The 21,473-nt window shown below is 41.6% G+C and overlaps 1 protein-coding gene across 1 annotated transcript in view; it reads right to left on the bottom strand.

The window, feature by feature from the left end:
- Positions 1 to 1,418: 1,418 nt before the first annotated feature.
- Positions 1,419 to 21,473, bottom strand: part of CRYL1 (crystallin lambda 1) — a 50,907-nt gene continuing 30,852 nt past the window's right edge. The window contains exons 6-8 of the mRNA XM_088522285.1: positions 16,087 to 16,192; positions 3,186 to 3,292; positions 1,419 to 1,902 (exon numbers count right to left, since the gene is read on the bottom strand). Coding sequence (XP_088378411.1) covers positions 1,789 to 1,902; positions 3,186 to 3,292; positions 16,087 to 16,192 — 327 coding nt within the window. The 3' untranslated portion in view covers positions 1,419 to 1,788. The remainder of the gene's footprint in view (positions 1,903 to 3,185; positions 3,293 to 16,086; positions 16,193 to 21,473) is intronic.

Genomic DNA, 21,473 nt, shown 5'->3' with positions numbered 1-21,473 from the left:
ATTAAATTGCTGCACCAAGAATGGGAAGTGACCTCCCCAACTTCAGGTGTCCCAGTGCAGGCAGAGCCAGTCACTGTTGTTCCCACTCCAGGCAATAGAATAGTGGTGTTTTCAGGGTGTGATGATTCACCTGACCATTTTAGGTCAACATTGGGATAAAATAAATCGAGTTTACACACTTTTCTTTTTCCGCTCATTACAAAAGGGGCATAGGACCATCTGTTCAGGTGTAGACCTCTGTACTGTGCATCCTATCCCACGTTTTACATACAGAGATGCATTTTTGCCCCATCTACATCCGACCACACAGTTTATCTGCTGCTGGGCTCACAGCATGGTAACTAATTAACGTGCAGTAACTTGTTTATGCACCTGCAGTCTGCATTAAGAACAGGAGTTAAAATGTTCCTGAGCCAAACGTTAAGAAGTCAGTTTAACAATTCTGAATCTGTGCTGTGGCTGAAGATACATGACCAGCTAGTACGAATTCAAGTATGCTTAATTCAGGTGACAGGGATGCAATGTTGTGATGCCAAGTTATTGTTTGTATTAAAACAATGCCCAAAGGTTCTAGCTTAAATCAAGGTTCAGCTATATTATATAGCACATACACTCGTAGTAAAACTTTGTCTGCTGTAGTCTGAAGCCACTGCAGCAACCAGAGATACTACTATTGCCATGTAGAAACTCTGTTCTTCTACAGGCCTTGTGACTCATGCAGAAAGGGGCAGCAGTAAAGCATAAATGCTGGACATTTCCCTGCATGGGGAAGCAAAGCAGCAGGTAAGAGAGATTCCTTCAGCCAAAAGTGTTAATTTCACCACAGCTGAATTACAGAGACAGCCCTTGATCCAGACAATGTACAAAACAGACAAGGCAACAGAGCGGTGAATGGGCTTCCCAGGATCACCCAGGAGCTCATCATGTAGGTTGGAAGGTGTCTCCCAAGCTGATATATCAAAACATCTCATTTGTCATAGAAAACTTATAGAGTGGGACACACATTCATGCAGCGATGCCTATCAATGGCATCAAACATCTGACTTAAGTCAGGATGAAGTCATGGGATATCAAGTGCATGTCTGAAAAACTGAGTAGGTCTGTGATGAGTTTTTCAGAATCGGGGTAGGGGATAAGGAAGTCTGCTCTGTTCTAGTCACTCACATTTAACTCATCACATAGGTACATAAGTGCCATAGGGAAGGAAAGGAATTCTTTCCTCTACATTGTGAAACAGTTACAGGGCAAAGTTGAAGTGACCCTTATTGCTGCAGAGCTCTCACTTAACTGGGAGAATGGTCAGTGAATCTGCTCTTTGTTCAACGCAATCTCCTCCTATCTATAGTCCATGTGTTACAAATTAACTCCACTGCCACATTGTGTGGCTGGTGAGGGCTTTTTTCCTCCAGTGACAAACAGCTGATGTTTGCCTATCAGATCCCTGCATAAGCAAATATTGTTCAAGCTCTGAATTTCTAAACAAGTTTAAAACCACCTTATTTAAAACCTGATTGAGTTCCAGTATTGCACATTATTAATATAGCTAAAGCTACTAAATGCTCACATATATAATGCATATATATAATAATTTGATAAAGTTTTAGCTGAACTTTTTTATAATTTTTCCAGTTATTCATGAATTACATCATGACAAATTTGGACCAAATGTTTCATTGGTCTCTACATTTGTGCTTATCATCGCCTGCACCTCTTCTGCCTCACCAAAAATCCCTGCTGCTTATGAAGGCTTGTTCTTCGTTTGGTCTTTCCTGTTAGACAAGGTGCACCTCAATCAGATTTCATCTGTATTTTCAATTTGGCAAGACGAGCAAGACATTCATCTCTCCATTCTCTCCTGCTATCCAGGTGTTTTGGAACCACTGGAATTTTTTCTGACATTGCCTGAAACAGAAGAATTTAAAGGTGATTAAAACTCTTGTTCTGAATAGGAAGTTTCTTATCAAGACTGTTTTCCAGCTGAAGAAACTTCTCAGTTGAAGGTTGGCCTGAATGTAGCAATGAAAATCCTCACGAAACATCAAAGCATCAGCCTCCTCTTGGACAGCCCCTCACGGACACATCTCTCTACCATTTAGACAGTAACATTTTATAAAGTGGCAAGGAGGTGACATGGCCTCTTATGTGGCTAAACATGTGCTCTAAACCTAATTCATGTGTGAGTGCATCCATACATAGAATCGTTCTGCAACAGCTAATCAGGAACAATTTGATATATGCACGTAGTCCTCAGCAAAGCCTAAAAAAAAAGTCAACTATTAGGAAATGGAAATACTTTAGGTAATTCCTAAAGATGCCCTCAAAAGCCTATATTATTACTACAAACTAAGTGTGGGCTCAGAAAAAAACATTAGAAAACTGGGTCCCAATCCAGCACTGCATTTAAAACACGTCTTGATTTTAAGCATGCCAGTAATCTTACTGGACTTCTTGCATGATAAATGTTAAGCATCTCCTTGCATGCTGAACGGACTAGGAGTTTAGTTTGTAAGGATAGAAAAACAAGAATAGGAACAAAATACTTTAAAAATCTATGCATGATGTATGAACAGCCCAACAGTCTGAGCTCTATGCTCTATTCAGAAGCAGCACTGGAGGAAAAAAAGACACAGGAAATGAACATATCATTGGGATATAACTTCTAACTGACCTTTGAAAACAGAAGATGCAACTATATTAGCTACCACAGTTCATCAACAGCACAAAATACAGATCGTTTAAAGACAGCACATCATATTATCCATAAATAAACCTACTTGGCCAGCTAGCCCATCCTGAAGAAAAAGGTTATGGGGCTTATGCAATAAGAATGAGAAAGAGAACATGGGGAGAAAAGTCTTAATGTAGGAAAGGAAACTTGTAGCTGTGCATATTGTGGCAGAGGATAAGATATAGGATAAAACCAGTAGAAGTTGAGGATTTAATGTCAGTACCCTGTAGTTGTTAGCAGCCCACTTCTCTGGCTGATAATAATGCTACTCATGTCCTGTACCACATTCTCTCAATGTATTTCAAAGAGCTTTAAAAATGTACATACTACTATAAACACTTTCTACGGATCTTTTCACTCAAAGTACACATTCACATAATAAATACTGATCACAGATGCCTCTAACAGTAAATTGAATGGTTCTGGATATCGTTGTATTCATGCACTGTATATTTACCTGATGGACTTTCTTCTCAACTTCACCTGAATACTCCGGTACTGGTCCAAACGTGTTCAGAACAAGTTTCATACCTTCACGGTATCTTTCACAGTAATTTGAAATGCCTAAGAATGGAAGCGAAGCATTAGAGAAGAAAACAAATTCCTACTTCAAGTAGCACTGTCTGTGCTTAAGCAATGTCTTAAATTAGAGACAAAAAGAAACCAGAAATGCTTTCAGTATTAATTGTTCACACACATTCCTACTCATGCAAATTGATGTTAACAAACACTATTAAACTATGAAGTCAGAGACCTTAAAACTAGGAAAATCTTTTGCAAACACGAGTTTACCTTCCCCTGCGCAGCCTTTAAATATATAACCACACATGTGCCATTTTTCTGACAGGATCTCTGCCCTCTGCAGGAATGTGCGGCTGCAGGGACAGGAAATGGGCTCTTATGCTTAAGATTACTAAATGTTTTCAAGGAAAAGTCTACAGCTTTTCCATGAAAGTTCATGGAAAAATATTTACAACATGTCTTCATTGCAAAAGCCATACATGCAAAACACCAGCAGTCAATACTATTAAGGGGTGCAGTACATAATAAGGTATATTTGTGATTTGTTACTTGAGACCAGAAAGCTTCTCTTTGCCCACAGAAAGAGTTGCTCCTACGTCTCCTATCCACCTGCTTGGTACATATCAGATTAAGTGGAAGCATTTCTGTTATTATTTATATATTGACTTTCAGTACATCAAGAGTGATACGGAGTGGCCATGGAGGCCAAGATTGGCTTGGCTAAACTCCAGCGCAAAAAGACAGAATACAGAAGGTGGAGGCAGGGACAGGCTACAACGGAGAAATTTAAAATCACCGTCTGGGCATGCAGAGATGCTGCTGGGAAAGCCAAAACTCGACTCCAGTTGAGACTTGCAAGGGGCATCAAGAGCAAAAAAAAGCACTGCTACTGCTTCCTTTGTAATAAAAGGCTGAACAAGGCAAATGTTGGCCCATGACTGAAATGAATGGCTGATTTAGTGGCAGCAGGCCCAGAGAAAGCAGTTACTCATTTCTTTCTTTGCCTCAGTATTCACCAACAAGATCTCTCAGGCCTCTGTGCTCAGCAGCAGAGTGTATGAGGATTCAGTCGGGGATTATTTGCAAGAACTTTACCCCTGCAATTCCATGGAACCAAACAAATTGCATTGTAGAATATGAGATAAATGACTGATGTCCTTGCAAGGCAGATTGCGGAGATTGCCAAGTGACTGGAGGAAGGCCAACGCTGCACCCAGCCTCAAAAAAGGCCAAAAAACAGCCCAAGAAACTACAGCCTGATCAACCTCTCTTCAGTTCCTGGGAAAATCATGGAGTCCCCTTGGAACACGTTTCTGGGCACAGGAAGAAGAAAACAAGTGACTGGGAACAGTCAGTATGTTCCTACCAATGGTAAATGATGTCTGACCAATGTGATTACCATCTGTGACAAAAATCACAGGATTTGTGAACAAGGAGAAACCAGTAAATGGCATTTATCTTGATGTTAAGATGACATTTGACACATCTCCCACAATATTCTTGTATCAAAGTTAGAACATTAAGGTCCAATGCTTGGACAACTAGATAAATTAAACAGCTGGTTGGACAATCAATTTCAGAGGGAAATGGTTAATGGGACATTTATTACTGCAGGCCAATAAAAATGGAATACTGCAGGAATCTCTTCTGAAACCTGTTCAACTGACTTGCTCAGAAAGTCTGTGAGATACCAAATTAGGGGAGACAACCAGGTGGTACACAGAGGGCAGAGATGACTTAAAACATCCAGAAGTGCTTAGACAGGCTGGAGGAATGGGCAATAGGAACCTTATGAAATTTAAGAAGGACAAGTGGAAAGTTTTGCAGTGAAACAGGCTGAGGACCCCATAAACTCAGGTTTTTGGTGGACAGCAAGCTGAATGTGAGCCAGCAGTTTGCTCTGTCATCAAAATAGGGCCAACATCGTCCCTGTTGTATTAACAGGAGCAGAGCCAGTAGACCAAGGGAAGTGATTATCTCCCTTTACTCAGTTACTAAACTGCACCTATAATACGTGGCCCAGTATTGGGTCCCCAGAACAAAAAAGATATTAATAAACCGAAGCAAGTTCAACGTAGGGCTATAGAGATAGCTGAGGGCTGAAGCACTTGGCCTGGCAGGAGAGCCTGAGGGAGCCAAGCTTCTTCAGCCTGGAGCAGAGATGACTTCAGGATCAACGTGCCAGTTGATCAGTTTGAGTTGAAGTTGATGAGTTGATCAGTTGAAGTTGATGACTTCAGGATCAGGAGCAACGTGCCAGTGCCTACGAGGTTATCCAGAAGACACAGCCGGGCTCTTCACATCAGTGCACAGCAGGAGAATGAAATATAACGGGCAAACGCTGAAATAGGAAAGGGTCACCCTGGATATAAAGAGAAACTTTTCCCCATGAGAATAGTCAGGCAGAGGCAGCTTCAATCTTGAAGGTTTTCAAGACCTGGCAGGATCAAACCCTGACAACCTGCTCTGACCTCACAGGTGACTCTGCTGTAAGCAGGAGGTTGGGCTACAGACCTCCTAAGCCACTTAAAACTTGAAATATCCTATGATTCTATTTCTGCTGAATTATTATTATTATTATTATTAGGTATTTCAACTACAAGACCATATCTCTCTCAGAGGAGGGCATGAAAAGCTGGTTGAAGATGAAGGCACGTGGAGACTGTATGTCAAAGATTTCCAGTTAGAATGTTTCATTGAACTAGTTCTTATGTACATGAACCACAAGTGACTCTAAGCTGTGTCTCCCTCAACGGCTGCCAGAGGACCCGTCTTTCACACAAGCTGTGGCCACTGAACACCTCTATTATAATGACAGATCTTAATAGCTTCAAAAATGCTGTATTTTTTTTGGTCAAACCATGAGCTGAACAGATTCTGAAAGGATCAGGATCTGCAAAGACAGTCAGCAGCTTCCTGACATCCAGCCTGAGGAGTACAGTCAGCATGAGCACTTGGGAAAATTGGAATGTCTTCTCCAGCTAAAACACAACTGTGACACTCCAGCTTGAAAAAAAGAGAGCGTGAGGAAGATCAAGCATAACAGTCAGAATTTTCATCATCCTCCTAGCAAAGACAAGTGGCCATCAGCAAAACTACCTTCAATGGGGAGACAAGAAAGGGAACAGGGAAGCTGGAAGTTTAAACAAACAACCCATTAGAATCTGTAACCAACGGTTCAAATCCCATTAAGGAATAAAATCTTTGACTGGAGAATATGTTTTGATCAGGCCCTTAAAATACATGCAGTCACAGAACCTGGGTATCAGTTGAACTGTGGGTAAAATGGTAGCCAGACAGAACTTGGCTCCGTTAAGAGAAAATCCACCTTCCCTCAACTCCAGTAGGAATCCTAAAATAATTGATCTATTGGAATTTCTCATGCTATTAGCTACTACAGAATCAAGAATCTTAGAGATGGAACAATTTGCCCCCTCCTTTCTCCTTGGATTAGCTAGTTACCAAAGCCATGATAAATAGAAAGCAGCAGAAGTCTTAGGCAACAGGTGACTATACCCAACTCTTTCTTGAAGGGTAAAGATATCACGTAACAGATTGAGAAGCATGAACCCGAACTCGCTGTGGCCACAAAAAGCAAGAAATGTAAGAGAGGCAGCCTGACTACCACATTAAAGAATGCACCCAAGGTCAGGAGTCATTAAGTAGTCCTTTTCCTGAAGACGTGGTAGAACAGTTCCCTGGAATGCAATACTGGGATATCAATACACTGGAAGTCACGCCTGTTTAACCCTAAATACCTGAGGTTGAAGGTGGAGAAAAGAACAGAAACCTCTCAGTAGTGGCAACCATGAGTCACAAACTACAAAACTTACGCTGCTCAGCAGGCCTCACAGCCTGAAATGGCTGAAGTACAGGCATTGCAAAGGGCCTCTGGGGTTAGGGAGAGCATGGAGGACATCCCTGCTTCTGGACCAAAGAGGGAAGAGCTTTCAGAGGTCAGATACTCAGTGGAGGATTTCATTGACTATGACAGACTAGCACTCTGAAGTCATGATGACCATTTCAGTTAAACAGCTGAAGCAACATAATGGGAGAATATGTCCATTGCTTGGACAGCAACTTAGAAAGATACTTGAGGGTATTTAACTCTTTTCAAAAACGCAGTCCAGTGTCCAAAGGGAAGAGGTTCTGAGAAAAGCATCTGCTTGGTTAAATAGCTTAAGTCTGTGTGTGGCCCAGAGCATGTCAACCAGCAATTGACAGCCTGTTTCCCTGTGTTATCTATCCACTGACTACATCTGTCTCTAGAACATGCTCTACCATTTTCTGGCCTTCTCCAATAAAAAAGTGAGGTCAGATACTCATGCACATATATAGGTGTGCTAACTATACAGAAACTTAGTATTTTGTTCTATATTCTTGATTGGCATATAGCCAGACACCTTCACATTGCCTAGTGAGCTCTAAAACATCACTGATAGGAAGTGATATTCAGGAAGGGAAGGATTATTGTGGGATTCTGAACAGGCCATGACATGATTCCACATCTTGATTCGTGGAATGAACTTAGACCATGGTCCTCCATAAAAAACTATGTAAAGGACCACTGGTTACCAGAATACACTTATCAAATCCTGTCATTAGTGTAAAGCGCTTTACAGGTAACAGTTGGGCTCCCAGACCCTGGCACCCAAAGACAGCTTAGATTCACAGAAGGGATCTTGGGATAGTTCTGGATAAGACTCATGCACCAGCCACATGGCATTTATATTTTAGCTTGCCAATCGGAGCTTCTTCCAATGGTCAGGAGTGGAGCAAAATGTTTATCCCCACATCACACCACGTCACGGGAGATTCCCAACTCAGGAATGCAGCAGCTCTCAGGTAGAAATGACTGACGATGAACAGTGCTGAACTATGTGGATTTGGGGACACTTTGCTAACTCACAGCTGCTGGCAGCAGCTGTTGCCAGACACCACAATTGCAAAAGCAGAGGGAGCAATTCAAACTAATATTGTGATTCAAGTAAATCTACATGAACAATCAGTGATAGAAGGAAGGATAACCAGATCAGTGTCAGTTATCACACTATTCTGTGACACAGCTGACACCTAGACCAGTGCTGGACTTGTTTGTTTGGATTCACGTTCCAAAAGTCAAGGTGAACCTCAACTTCCTGGTGAGCCTCTACGATAATACCACGGATTTATGTGGTCCTGATTCTGGTCAGATAGTCAGAAGAAGGTGGTAGAGAAGTCTATGTGCCAGAAAAGTCTATGTGCCAGAAATCAGGAGCCTCACTCTGAAAAAGCCTCTCAGTAGCGTTTGGCAGGAAGCTGAATGTCTGGGCTTAGCTGGCCCATTTACCTGGTGACTTTGAACTCCTCAGCTCCAGACGGCCCTCACAGTTACTCCTGGAATGTAACCTCCCCTGGCAGCTCCCCTAAAGCCTGCATGAGTCATAGAGCAGTTCCTGGGTAATGCATCTCACCAAGGCAGCAGAAACGTGCCAAATGCAGCTTGGGTGATGCAATTCAGTCCTTGTACGTAATATATGAATTGAAAGAGATCTTCTGCAAACTCATCAAAATAAGAAAAGGCAGAAAATAAAATGTTATGTGTCTGGAGAAGAGCAGCAGCATAATTCACCCCAACACTGGGGCTGAAATGGCAACACGCAGCCCCCACCTTGCATGCCAAACAGGGGGTGGACACTGCATTCAAAATACTTTCGAGTCTTAAGTGAAGATGGTACACCTATAACTAGAATATACACATGGTCTCACTTAGAGATAAAAAGATTAATTTCAAGATAGATAATTCAAAATATATTCCCCTAGTGTGAAGTCTAAGCAGGGACAGTAATGTAATGTTTAACTTAGGTTAAGTATTCAAGATTAACCCTATTTTGCCAGCTTCAGGGCAGCACAAGCAACAGAAAATGTTGCTAGAAAAGTCACTTTGCTTTTGAATTGTAAACTCAAACCAGGCAAATATTTGACTCCAAGCCTTTAGACCTCAGAGATCCTTGGTTCAAAGGTCAGGACTAGATGGATGGTGGTGGATGATGAGCACTTGTCTGGAGCACCGGAGCAAGAAGATGAAAACCAAACAAGACAGTAATTAACAATAATTAACAGCTCAGACAGCAACCTTAGCTGGAAGAATAAGCATCTGTAAAGTGTGTAAGACAGACAGGGTAGCTAGAGAAAACAGAAAAAAAAATGAAAATGGGGCTGTTAAAAGTGGGGCTGAAGTAGAGAAAGATGTGGCACAATTGCCAGCACTTGGAGGATGGTAAGTTTCCTCTTGTCCATATGGTCCTGTGCTGCCATTTAAGCCTCCTTCTTCCTTGCACATTTGTCTCATCCATGTTGCAGGGGGAGCACAGAGAAAGGGACAGTGGCAGCAAGCTCATAAGAACCACAACCATAGGAAAAATTTCTCCAGGGCTGGCAGGGGTTCCCTAAACCTTTCTTTCATCACATGTGTTTACATTGAAGGTGGAGAGAAGAGGAAGAGCAATGAGTACCAAAGAATATTAAGGAAGCTGTAGACATGGGATTGTAGAGATGAAAGGGGCAATATGCTAACTTCCTTGACAGTCCAGTGTTTCTGACTGGTACAGTATAGCTACAAGAATAAGTTATCACAAGCCAGAGAAGGGCATTATTTAAAACTTCTGCTATCCATGCGCATCTTACCCAATAGGAAATTCAAGGCTTTTTTATACTGCCATTGAAGGAGAAACAAGCTGCTTCACATTTAGCTTGAATAAGAGCCCAGGCAGTTTTCAAAACAGCTAATGAACTGTAAACCTACATCTCAGCCTGTCCCACAAGAGTTTGTTCTGGTTTGCAGGTCCTTACCTGAAAGACTTGCACTGGTGCGGAGCAAACCCAAGTATCAGTGAAATGTCTCTAGCTGCATCATCAAGTGAAACACAACATTGATGAAGGACAGGAGAAGTTAATTCAGGACAGACATTTGGCTTAGGAGCATGGATAAAATCCCCTACTGCTTTCAGAAGACATCTTCACAAGCAAGGGTCATAAACATAAAGGTGATGGGAGGAGCATGGTAAAGGAAGGAAAACCTGACAATACAAATGGTATTTTGGTCATGTAAAACATTATGTAATCATCTCCAAATATGTTCATTTCTTGTTTGCTGTGTCAGTGACAACAAGCAAAAGGGCTGCAGGATGGGAGCAAGGGAAACCAGTCTGACAACAACACTGCACACGCAGGGCAAAACAAGGAAGGCACCAAGATACTTGCAGGAGACAAAATGTGGCAGAGAGGCAAGTGTTCTTAGTAAGGACGGGGAACACAGTGAACACAGAGGGTGCCTCCTAACGCGGAGCATTAACTGACAACTTTGAACCTGATGAGCAGCATAGTGAGAAGACACTGCAATGACTTGTCAAAAGAGCAGATGAGATGGTCAAGCCACTGATGTAACAGCATCAACAGTTTGAAAAGACCAGGGTGGGGTTGTTTTTAGGAGGTAAAAACTAAGATGTTGCACTCAGTAAGACTGAAGATGAGTAGGGACTAGCACAGAAAAGAAGGGGCATATTTCAGGAACACCAGGGGGGAATTTGTCATGCACATATGTTCAAAGGAAAAAAATCCCAGGCTCTTTGGTTTGCTGATAGGGAAATTATATTTCTAGACATTACAGCTATGAGGAAAACTTTCTATATGTAATCTCGTCCTTATCAAGGGTGTGTCTAGGCACAGACGCATGCACCTAGTTAGGGTGTGAATTCACAGCACACTTGCTATTCTACATTAATGCACATAGGAACTCACTTAGACTTTAGTTACATCATGAATTCCTTCAACTACCTTAAGCCAGTGGCACCACCGGGGGAAAAAAAAAAAAAAAAAAAAAGAGAGGAGAGGAGAGGAGAGGAGAGGAGAGGAGAGGAGAGGAGAGGAGAGGAGAGGAGAGGAGAGGAGAGGAGAGGAGAGGAGAGGAGAGGAGAGGAGACAAAAGAGCTTTATTCTCTCTGGCTCTATATCATTATCTGAATAATGATGCACAAAACTTACGCAGGACTGCTATGAATTGGATCAAGGAACTAAACTGAGTTAATATGAACTCTACTCTTTTGGTAGATTAATTTCTTATCTGACATCAGTTCCATAGTCTGAGTCTTCTAGAAGAGCAGTTCTACAAGTGCCATGAGCTGCTTTCTGCTCATGGAAAGTGAATGGAACATGATATTTCTGTGATATTTCATCTCAGCACTACGCTTGCAGTAAAACGGAGATCCTTGATTATCGTAAAACATAATAGATAGTTCGGACAGAAAAAGAGGCAATACTTCTTTTTTTTTTTTTTAAGGTTTGATCAAGATTATCTCCCACCTTTGGCTTGCTCATGGTACAAAAGCTTGGGTTGCTGCTTCCTACCCACCAGTGTTAAACCAGGGCATATAACAACAACGATTTCTGTTTTTGAAACAGAATGCATTAATAGCTCTATATTTCTACAGTACCTGCAGACATATTAATGAACATGTTTGGCTGTGTTTTGCCTAGCCAGAGAAGAAACCTCTCCTTGCTCTGAATTCGGGCTTACAATTGCCCCTCTGTCACTGACAGGCGCTTCTAAAACAACGCAGAAGTTTCACCGTGAAGAGTCCTGCCTGGTCTACTGGATATTTGGGGTTATATGAAGGACCATGTGTCAGCCCCAATCTCTATAAAGCCTCTAAGGACACCTACATAAGTTCCACAGACAACGATAGGCAGACTACGATCCTGGAATAGTCTTTTTGTAAATGCAAGAGAAAAATAGCAATGAAGATCTTTCAAGCTCCCAATATCTAGCTGTTGAGACAGCATTAGCAAGTATTAAACCAGATTAAACTAATTATAGCTCACTTCTTAATCCACTGAAATAACTCCACAGCGCACTGTGAAGCATATGTGAAGACCTTTTGCTGCAAACACATAAAACTCTGTTTATAATAGAATAGCCTCTGGTTTTACAGATTTTTTTTTTCCCAAGGGCTTAAAATTAACTGAAAGCCCAAGACACAGAACATATGGCCTTCCTGAGCCTAGAGCAACATCTGCAGATTCACAGATAGGCACACATACAGGAGGGACACGGTGTCTGCTAAAATAGTCCCATAATAAAAAACTGGGTAAAATGCCTCTAATGAAGTCTATTGGTGTTTCTTGTAAAAGACAACAGCATTTGTTGTGATGGTGCCAGGTCAAATTATAAGATGACAAACTGGAAGATAAAGCTTATTGAAACCAAAACCAACATTTACCATATTACATCATTTGGATGTGCTTTTCTTTTTTCTTTTTTTAAGGGGTTTTCCTTCCTGTCTATCGCCATTCAGTTCTCCAGTTGTTCTTGCTGCCTGTGTTCAACATTGGCATTTTATTCTCTGTTCGAGACTGCTGCACACCAGTGTATATTCACAATTTCTACTACCCATGCACAGATTGACTAGTAATTTAAAGTGGCTTGGATTACATCTTTCAAGACAATTTATCAATAGGGAAGAAAAGAAAAAGAAGTAATAGGGGCAAAGTTGGCTTTAGTGTGTAAGAAGTTCAATACGTATCTCCAAAAATTCTTTGGAACACTGTTCTCTCTTCAAACCAAACCAAAACCTCACATCACACCCCTTCAGAAAAAAAAAGGCTTCTTCACCTTCCACATATAAATGTCCTTTTCTCTCACATGCTTCCCATATTCCTAGACCTTCTCTTTTTTGGTTGGCAATGAGATTGGGAGTTAGGGAGTTTCTCTTCTAAGGCTGAAGAGAAAGGCAGTTGCTGTAAAAGAGGTGAATCTGCTGATCAACAGGAGAGAAGAAATAGCGTGTCCACCTCCACGTCTCTCCACGGAGGGAAAATACACAACATCAGCACAGTGGATCAGCAAGAGCTGTCCTGACCAAATAATCGAGGTCCATACTATCTCCATACTATGGGAAGCAGAACTGGGGAAACAAGAAGAAGTTGGCCATAGCATGGGACTACAACCACTAAGGGCCGTGAGCCCCAAGATGAGCAATTTTGGTGTTGAACCGCCTCTGAGGAGGGATCAGCCTGAGCCACCCGGCAGCACAGGAGCAGGAGGAGCTCCCGGCTCAGAGACGGCGCGTCAGTAACACGGCAGTGAGACAACCCTTCTCCTGATGGAAGCTCCTGCACAATCACAAACTGCCCAGTCAGCAAGCGGCCCTAATGATGCCATTGCAGAGTTTTTTAACTGAGAATGCGACAAATATGTTAAAATAGCCAGACAGCTACAACACACTTCTGTTTTGACTTGATCCCAACCACAAAGAATTATTTGAATAATGGCATCCAGACCTCCCCCAGGCTATTCTTTCCTAGGTTACTGCTCATGACTTTTCCTCTTCTGCATCTTTTCTGATCTGGAATATTAGCATTCCTGATAAGAGTTTAGCATTAACCTAGATGCATTAACTGGGATAATCTCTGCCATGACTAAGTAAGCTGCCAGTCACATTTGTTACCTAAAACCGGTTTGCGACATTCATTTTGAAAATGTTTTGTAACAGTAACCATTTCCTGATGGGAGGAAGGAAGCTAAACTGGATCAGGATGGAACATCAGATGCCAAAGAAAAGCACTCCAGGAAAAAAAATCAAAACCAAACCAGATTATTTATGCGATTTCATACATCTCAAATGAACATTGTTGTAGACTCAAGTCTGATTTTTTTAATTCAAAAGGAAAAAAATGAAAGGATTCCCAAGCATGATTTGTTCTCTGATTTACAACAGCATTTACAACAAGCATTTTGTTCTGTTTTTATACTGTAGTAGAGGCAGTTTAGCACACTGCTCTGAACAGAATAGCAAGCTCACCACGATATAATGTTCAGATCAAGACACCATTACCCCCCCTTTCCTACTTTCAATGCAGACTGAAGAGATTATCTTTTCATTGAACAGTTAAACAGTTTCCCTGGAACAAAGTGTTTGGCCACAGAGTTACTAATCACCTGGAGACTGAAACAGCTGTTTATTACAAAACATAAACCAAATTAGAAACTCAGACATCCAAATTATTTTAACTAAATGAAAAAGTTAGACTAGATGAACTAAAGATGCATGGGCCTTAGAATCCTAAAAGCTTTAGAAATATGTCAGAGTGCCACCTTTTAAGAAACAAATTGCATGGAATTTTGAATACCAAGCTAAACATTCCCCCAATTCTCTTCATACATCCAGTTATCCAAACTAGGAACCCGACCAGCCTTCAACACCCCTTTACCATTCCACATTGCCTCTTCAAACTGACATCCCTTCTTCCAAGCCGTGTCTGCTCTGTATCCTTATCTACAAGTTCAGGTCCCAGCACATTCTCAGAGTGCTCAGTGATATATAAGCACCATTAGCCATTAACTCTTACAGGGAAGGGTTACTCCAGAGCTGCATATGACACATACAAATGCCTCTTGGGACACCAGGAACGAAGGTCTAGCTCCTGAATCTCTCACGTCCTGCATGGGGAGAGCCTGTGCCTGGACAGGTACTGCAGAGCACGGCAGCTTAGTGGAGTATCGGGAGCAGCACTGGACAACTCAGGCCTGCCAGACTCCGGGCCGATTGCTGTGCTGAAGGCTTGTGCTTCCTGCATTGTCTTATGGAGTCTGAAAAATGTATATGCTTTACACTGAGAAGATCAGAAAACTGTAATATACCAACAGATCAGAAGAGGAAAACTGAGGAATATGGCCCTACACAGAGGATGGATGTTGTTTCCCTAGCAATGGACAATGGCAAATACTTTCTGACATTTAATTTCCTGGTATGCAATTAAACTGACAAGCTAGAAGACCCAGGTAGAGGATCCATGATTCCACATTCCTGTCAAAATTGTCCAGGCAGCCTTAAGAGATATAAGATAAACTGCCAGGTGACTAGCCAAAAAACAGGCACAGGTAACACTGTGCCTTGATGTTTTATGATCATAGGTAACTGTGCATTGATGTTTTATGATCTTGGTGCCTTGTTATTTTATTACTCTATTATTATATATCACTGCAGTGCCTAAAAGACCAAGGGCTCATCATGTCAGGGATCATAAAAATGAAAAGAATAAAGAAATAGCCCACAATAAAAGGAGCTAAAAATGTACCCGGTAGAGCTTCACTTGTTGACAAGTTTTCACATTCTGTTAAACTCTGTGCTTAAACCTGTGTAACCCTCACCTGAAATTCTGATTTGCTTTTATGCAATTTACTTTTATTTAGTTTGGTTTAATACATACAGTTCCCCAAAACATCTAAGATATGTCTTGATCATACTACAAGACAGATGCTAATTTATTATTTGTTTACTTGAATTAATTCACCTTCACAGGCAAAGTGTCTTGCACAGTAGCGATCTCATTGTACCCGGGATCTAAAGGGATCTTCATGCAAGAAAGCTCCAAAGCTCCAGCCATACCTACACTGCGCCTTAGCTACAAATTCTGCAAAAAGGCACTTCACCTCGAGAGAATGACTTTCTGTTCACACTGGATTATCAAATTAACTTTTTCAACATTTTCTTCACCTGATCATCAGATAGTCCTCAACAACGTTTGCAATGCACTGAGAGAAATCTTGGAAGTCTGGAGTACATGGCTAGTATTAAGACCTCAACTTTAATCTGATCACTTATAACAGGATAGTTATATCCATTCCCTTTCATCCACTTTTCCAAGTTTTATATAAATTATCCTTTTCTCCTCTTTACAATAAAATAAGAAGAAAAAAGCCATATTTACAGCAATCCTAAACTGTTCTGTTGTACATTTCCAAAATTTTATGCAAAATCAACCTTCCCTTTGTATTTAATTCACTTTCAACTACCTACCTTCTGCATTAAGATGCATGGTTTCCAGAGGTCCAATAAATGCGTATCTCATTCCCAATCCATCAGACATCACAAGGTCTAGATCAGTAGGAGATACTACTCCCTCCTAAGTAGTAAAAGTAGAATAGGAAAACTTGTCAATGCTAAGTTCTAATGCAAAACTGATTGACTTTTCCTATAATTTTAGTAAAATTTAAGAGGTAATAAAAACTAAAGCTAGAAATAGTGAGTTTGCAAACAGGAACATAACTGTTTGCCAGAAATGTGCATCTATTATCCCAGCTTTCCTACAGTTTAGTGCATAAACCACCAAAAAAACTCCAAACCACCATAATTAATGTAAACTAATTGGCATATCTTTTTAAAATACATTTGTAGGAATGCTGTGCTTCAGAACCCAATTATACTTTGACAGTATTTTATATGCATATTTTAGGGTAGATGCCAATTTAGTTTGCATTTAATCTAGACTATCTGTACCTATTAGTTGGCCTGATACTTATCACTTACAATAACTCATGTTACTAGAATTAAAGCAAGCTAACTATGTCATCAATATACATTTTCTTTCCTTAGAAACTGAGAATCAAGCAGACAGAGTTAATGTGACTCTTAACAACACATGAACGAAAGAACTTGTGGAAAATCCAAGTACTGTACCAGCACTCTTAAATATTTCAGTTCTGGCTCCCTTTATATTCTCCTAGCTCTGGATTCCAGTGCAGAACCATTATTCTGACAGAAGGGCAGTACAGAGGCCTGGACTGCCCCAGAGGCACCTGCCACCTGCACAAGTTGGCCAAAAAAGGCTGACCGAGCACACAGGCCATACGGCCAGCACTCTCCAGCAGATAACTCATTAAACATTCAACCTACCCAGCCTCAACCTGCCCAGGTGCTTGAGTTCGTTGCTGGCCTCAAATCTCAGAACTGGCAGGATATGGAATATGCAAAGTGAAGAATTTTTCCTGTCAGAGCTGAGCACTGCCGTTACGCCCACAAGGTATCAATGACGAGAAGGCCAACACCTCCATCAAGTTCATGTTAGGGCGTGAATGAGAACACTTACAAGAAAGAGTTACAGTTCATTAATATACAGCTTGACTAGAGAAGAACAATCTTTATTATATGATGTTGGTTTTCCACCTATTTGAGAGATACAAATACCTGTTCTAACCACTTCTATCAGATAAAATTTGGTTTCAAGAAGTTGTCCTCTTTATCCCCGCAGACATATCAATGTTTTTTTCTGTTTTTTAAGATGGTTGCAGAGACGCTGAACTGCTTCTACTTTGTCTTCTTATCCTATGCTGAGACAAAAAACTCCCCATTCTGCCTTCTCAGTGCATCGTTCTCCACAAGCGCCCTCTGAGCTACAGAATACAGGGAGATACACTCATCTGCTTGGCCAAAGATAGGACTGTTTCTCTCATAAATTTCCCTCTCATAGGATCCAGTCAGACATGCTTCTTTCATAACTCAGTGATCTACCAGAGTTATGGGCATCCTCACTACTGACATCTGAACCTAGATATCTGGTCTCTCTTTATAATCGCTACAGAGGAAAAGACAACTGGCCTAATAAAGTAAGCATAGGTCAGATGAGTTTTGTCCTAAAAGACCTTAATTGGTCTCGCCAGATGAATAATTAGAGGGAGGAATTTGAATGTCTATGTCTACTCTGTAAAAATCTGAATTTAAGTGAGCTGAATCCTACTCATGTTGCCTCCTTGGGTTTCTCAACCGCATAAGCTCCAAAATGTCATTGCTTTATAAGAAAATTGTACGTGAAGGATCAAAACAACCTCTACAGCTGGTCACAGAAAGGAAGTTTCATCATCACAGACTTAAATAGAGCCTTTTAAGAGACTCAGTCTCAAATCTTAATCTGCTGGTAGGCGTCGATCAAAAATAAGTCTGGCTGAATCATTGTTGCAGGTGTTTTTTTGAACTCTGTCTTGAAAAGGGAATGATAATACTAAGATGTAACCAACGTATTTGGAACACGCAGTTCTGGTGGAACACACAGCTAGACATAAAGCAGCAGGGATAAGGAAGTACTGTTTTCTGTAACTCAGAAGTAAGGCACAGGAATGGTAAAGTGATTTGTGCAAAGGCAGACCAGAAGGTCTGGGTAAGGGCAGGAACCAAAAAACAAGCCTTGGTCTGTGCTCAGATTATGGAACTGGTGCCAACAGGGCTATGACAGGCACCATATGTTCTGTTAAAGAGTTTTTCCCTTGACATGGCAATGCAACTTATCTGAACAACACAGACTAAGTCAACAAGAGTACTCTTCTGTGGGAAGAGCTTCACCTGAGCCCTGGGTTATGCTGGTAAAGCTATGCTCCATGAGTGATTTTTTGCTTTTTTTCTGACTCACGTGGATTTGTGGGCAAAATTTCACCACAAGAACCACATTCCAGACAAGCATTTGAACCATACCAGTAGACAAAAGCTGAAAATGTTACAGTAAGGAGTTAACAGACTCAGATAAGCCTCTACTAACACTTAAGAAACACTGCAAATTAATTTTTCAAAAAAACAACTGATTTATTTCTTCTGACACTGTAATCCTCAGTTTCAATGCTGGCATTTGAAAGTATCATAGGCTGAGTGTTTTGTTCTTGGCCTTTTGGCTATAGGTGTAACTTTACGGCTACGGCCGCTAAAAGACAAAAATTAGTGCTAACAGAAAAAAAGATCATGACAGACATCTTCAGTTGAGGTCTCATATTGTTCTACAAATGCGGGCCAATTTCTCCTTGTCACACAGACTCTCCTAAACAAAAGCCTGGATGCCACCCTGTGCCATGTGCTCTGGGTGTCCGGGCTGGAGCAGAGGGTTGGACGGGGTGATCTCCAGAGGTCCCTTCCAGCCTCAACTGTTCTGTGACTCTGTAACTTTATCTCTTCAGAATCGAAAAAAAAAAACATAAATTAGGAAGACTTTAATGGTCTTCCCTTAGGGAACAACTTTACTCCCACTTATATTAAGGAATGGTATATTAACGAATAAGGTGGTGGAATGGTTCAGAGTCGGTGTGATGTTTGCAAGATGCCTTCCATAAGGACTGGCATTTATGCTAAGGAGTAAGGAAGAGAAATTTCCAATCATTTTATTAAGTCTAGCATGAAATATAACCTCTCCAAGAGAAATTTTCAACCTTTTCATTCTACGTGGCCATTCTTATAAGCCTTCCCTCAGAGAACTTTTCACAAGGAAGAGGAAATGGTTAGAGTTAAAACCTTGTTCACTGGAAGCAGACTTTTATAGCTACAGAAAATTTAAACAAATTGCACCAAAATCTCCACTGACTTTGACAGCCAAACTTCCAGATCTAAACTAGACTGGGATTCTCCAGGCTGCCTGTGACATCTCCTTAGAGATTTTAATCTCCTATGAGGCCTCAACCTATGGTCTCCTCTGTTTTTTTGTCAGTGACTCTCACTGTGCAGGGGCCTCTTCTCCTTTGCAAAACCCATGTAGGTGCTGGAGTCTCCACCTTTAAGACCTGACCAACTTGCTTGGTTTTAATGAGTAATCTGTACATCTGTGAGTCACACCCACATCTCTTCTGTCGCTGACAGTGCCTTGTAATCATGTTAAACGTGACATGGCCAAAAAAACAATTTCTTTCTGATAGTTCCAGCTCATCACATTCTCATACTCACTCCAGCCCATGTATAGAGTTAGTTTGGACTTTACTTCCCTCTGGACCATACAATTCCTGTCTCCAAATCTGCCACTTTATCCCCTGTAACATCTATCTCCAAGATCAAAACTTTTTTTTTCCCTCTGATCACTGCTAATCATTCTCCCTTAGCAGTATTTGTTATGCCCTTCTCTTCACTATCATTTGGATTGAGTCCCTTCAATACACACCCTGATGACATCTTTTGCTGTCCTGTCATTTTGAGCAAATGACTTTTCTCCTAGATCCCTCAGCCAACTCCATTTCTTTCAATTTCATCATGTTTAAGAAACCTGTCCCACTCCTCCTTACTTCACATGTCCTTACTTTCCTGGGCTGTATTACCCTCCTCCCTGACACCCTCACTCACCTCACCCTGGAGCAAACACTTCATATCAACACGATTTTTCTCCCCAGCTCTTTGAACTTCCTTTAATGATATCCATGCTGAATGGAACACCCTTCCTAATTAGATTGTTAAACCCCTACCTTATCTTTCACCTTTAGTAGGGGTTCCCTGGATAACACTATAACCCAAATATTATCATTACTTATTATAATAACAATAATGATTTTGCAGCAAAATGCCTTGCCATTGTTCCTGGACTGCCAAGCTGGTCACCTGAAAAGGGAGAGGGACAGAAGCTAGGGAAGGAAGCCAATTGCTTCACCAATTCATAAATGATTGCTGTGAAAATGAACTAAAACAGACACATAGCCAAAATATGACTGTTTGTTTTCCAAAAATTTAACCAATGAGAGAAATTCTAAGCCATTTAACCCTGGGAGAAATACAGGAACCTAGTCAGGGAATGCAGGGATGCGACAAGGAAAGCTAAGGCACGGTTGGAACACAATCAGGCAAGGGATGTTAAAAATAACAAGAAAAACTTCTTCAAACATATTAACAGCAAAAGGAAGATCAGGGAAAACGTGGGTTCGCTGGTAAACAGGGTGGTCACCCTGGTTACAAATAACACAGAAAAAGCAGAGTTGCTCAATGCCTTCTTTGCTTCGGTGTTTACCAAGGGCAGCCCATTAGAGCCCCAGGCCCTAGGGACAAGAGAAGAAGCTGGTGGAGAGGAAGACTTGCCCTGGGTAGAGGAAGATTGGGTCAGAGAGCACCTAAGGAACCTCGATACCCACAAATCCATAGGCCCTGATGGGATGCACCCCAGAGTGCTGCGTGAGCTGGCAGATGTCATAGCTAAGCCGCTCTCCATCATCTTTGAACGATCCTGGAGAACAGGAGAGGTGCCGGAAGACTGGAAGAAGGCCAATGTCACGCCAGTCTTCAAAAGAGGCAAGAAGGAGGACCCAGGCAACTACAGCCCAGTCAGCCTCACCTCCATCCCCGGAAAAGTGATGGAACGGCTCATACTGGCCGTTGTCTCCAGGTACATGGAGGACAAGAAGGTGCTCAAGAGTAGTCAGCATGGATTCACCAAGGGGAAATCATGCTTGACTAACCTGGTAGCCTTCTGTGATGGAATGACCAGCTGGATATATGAGGGGAGAGCGGTGGATGTCGTCTATCTTGACTTCACCAAGGCTTTTGACACCGTCCCTCACAACATCCTCCTGGGCAAGCTCCGGAAGTGTGGGATAGATGAGTGCACAGTGAGGTGGATTAGGAACTGGCTGGATGGCAGGGCCCAGAGAGTGGTGATCAGCGGTGCAGAGTCCAGTTGG

The sequence above is a fragment of the Tinamus guttatus genome, unplaced genomic scaffold, assembly GCF_059628265.1.
Source record: "Tinamus guttatus ecotype Peru unplaced genomic scaffold, ASM5962826v1 Tinamus_guttatus_pri_ptg000150l, whole genome shotgun sequence".
NCBI classification, from domain to species: Eukaryota; Metazoa; Chordata; class Aves; order Tinamiformes; family Tinamidae; genus Tinamus; species Tinamus guttatus.
Note: the sequence above shows the minus strand (reverse complement) of the source record. Positions and strands in the feature narration are given on the sequence as shown.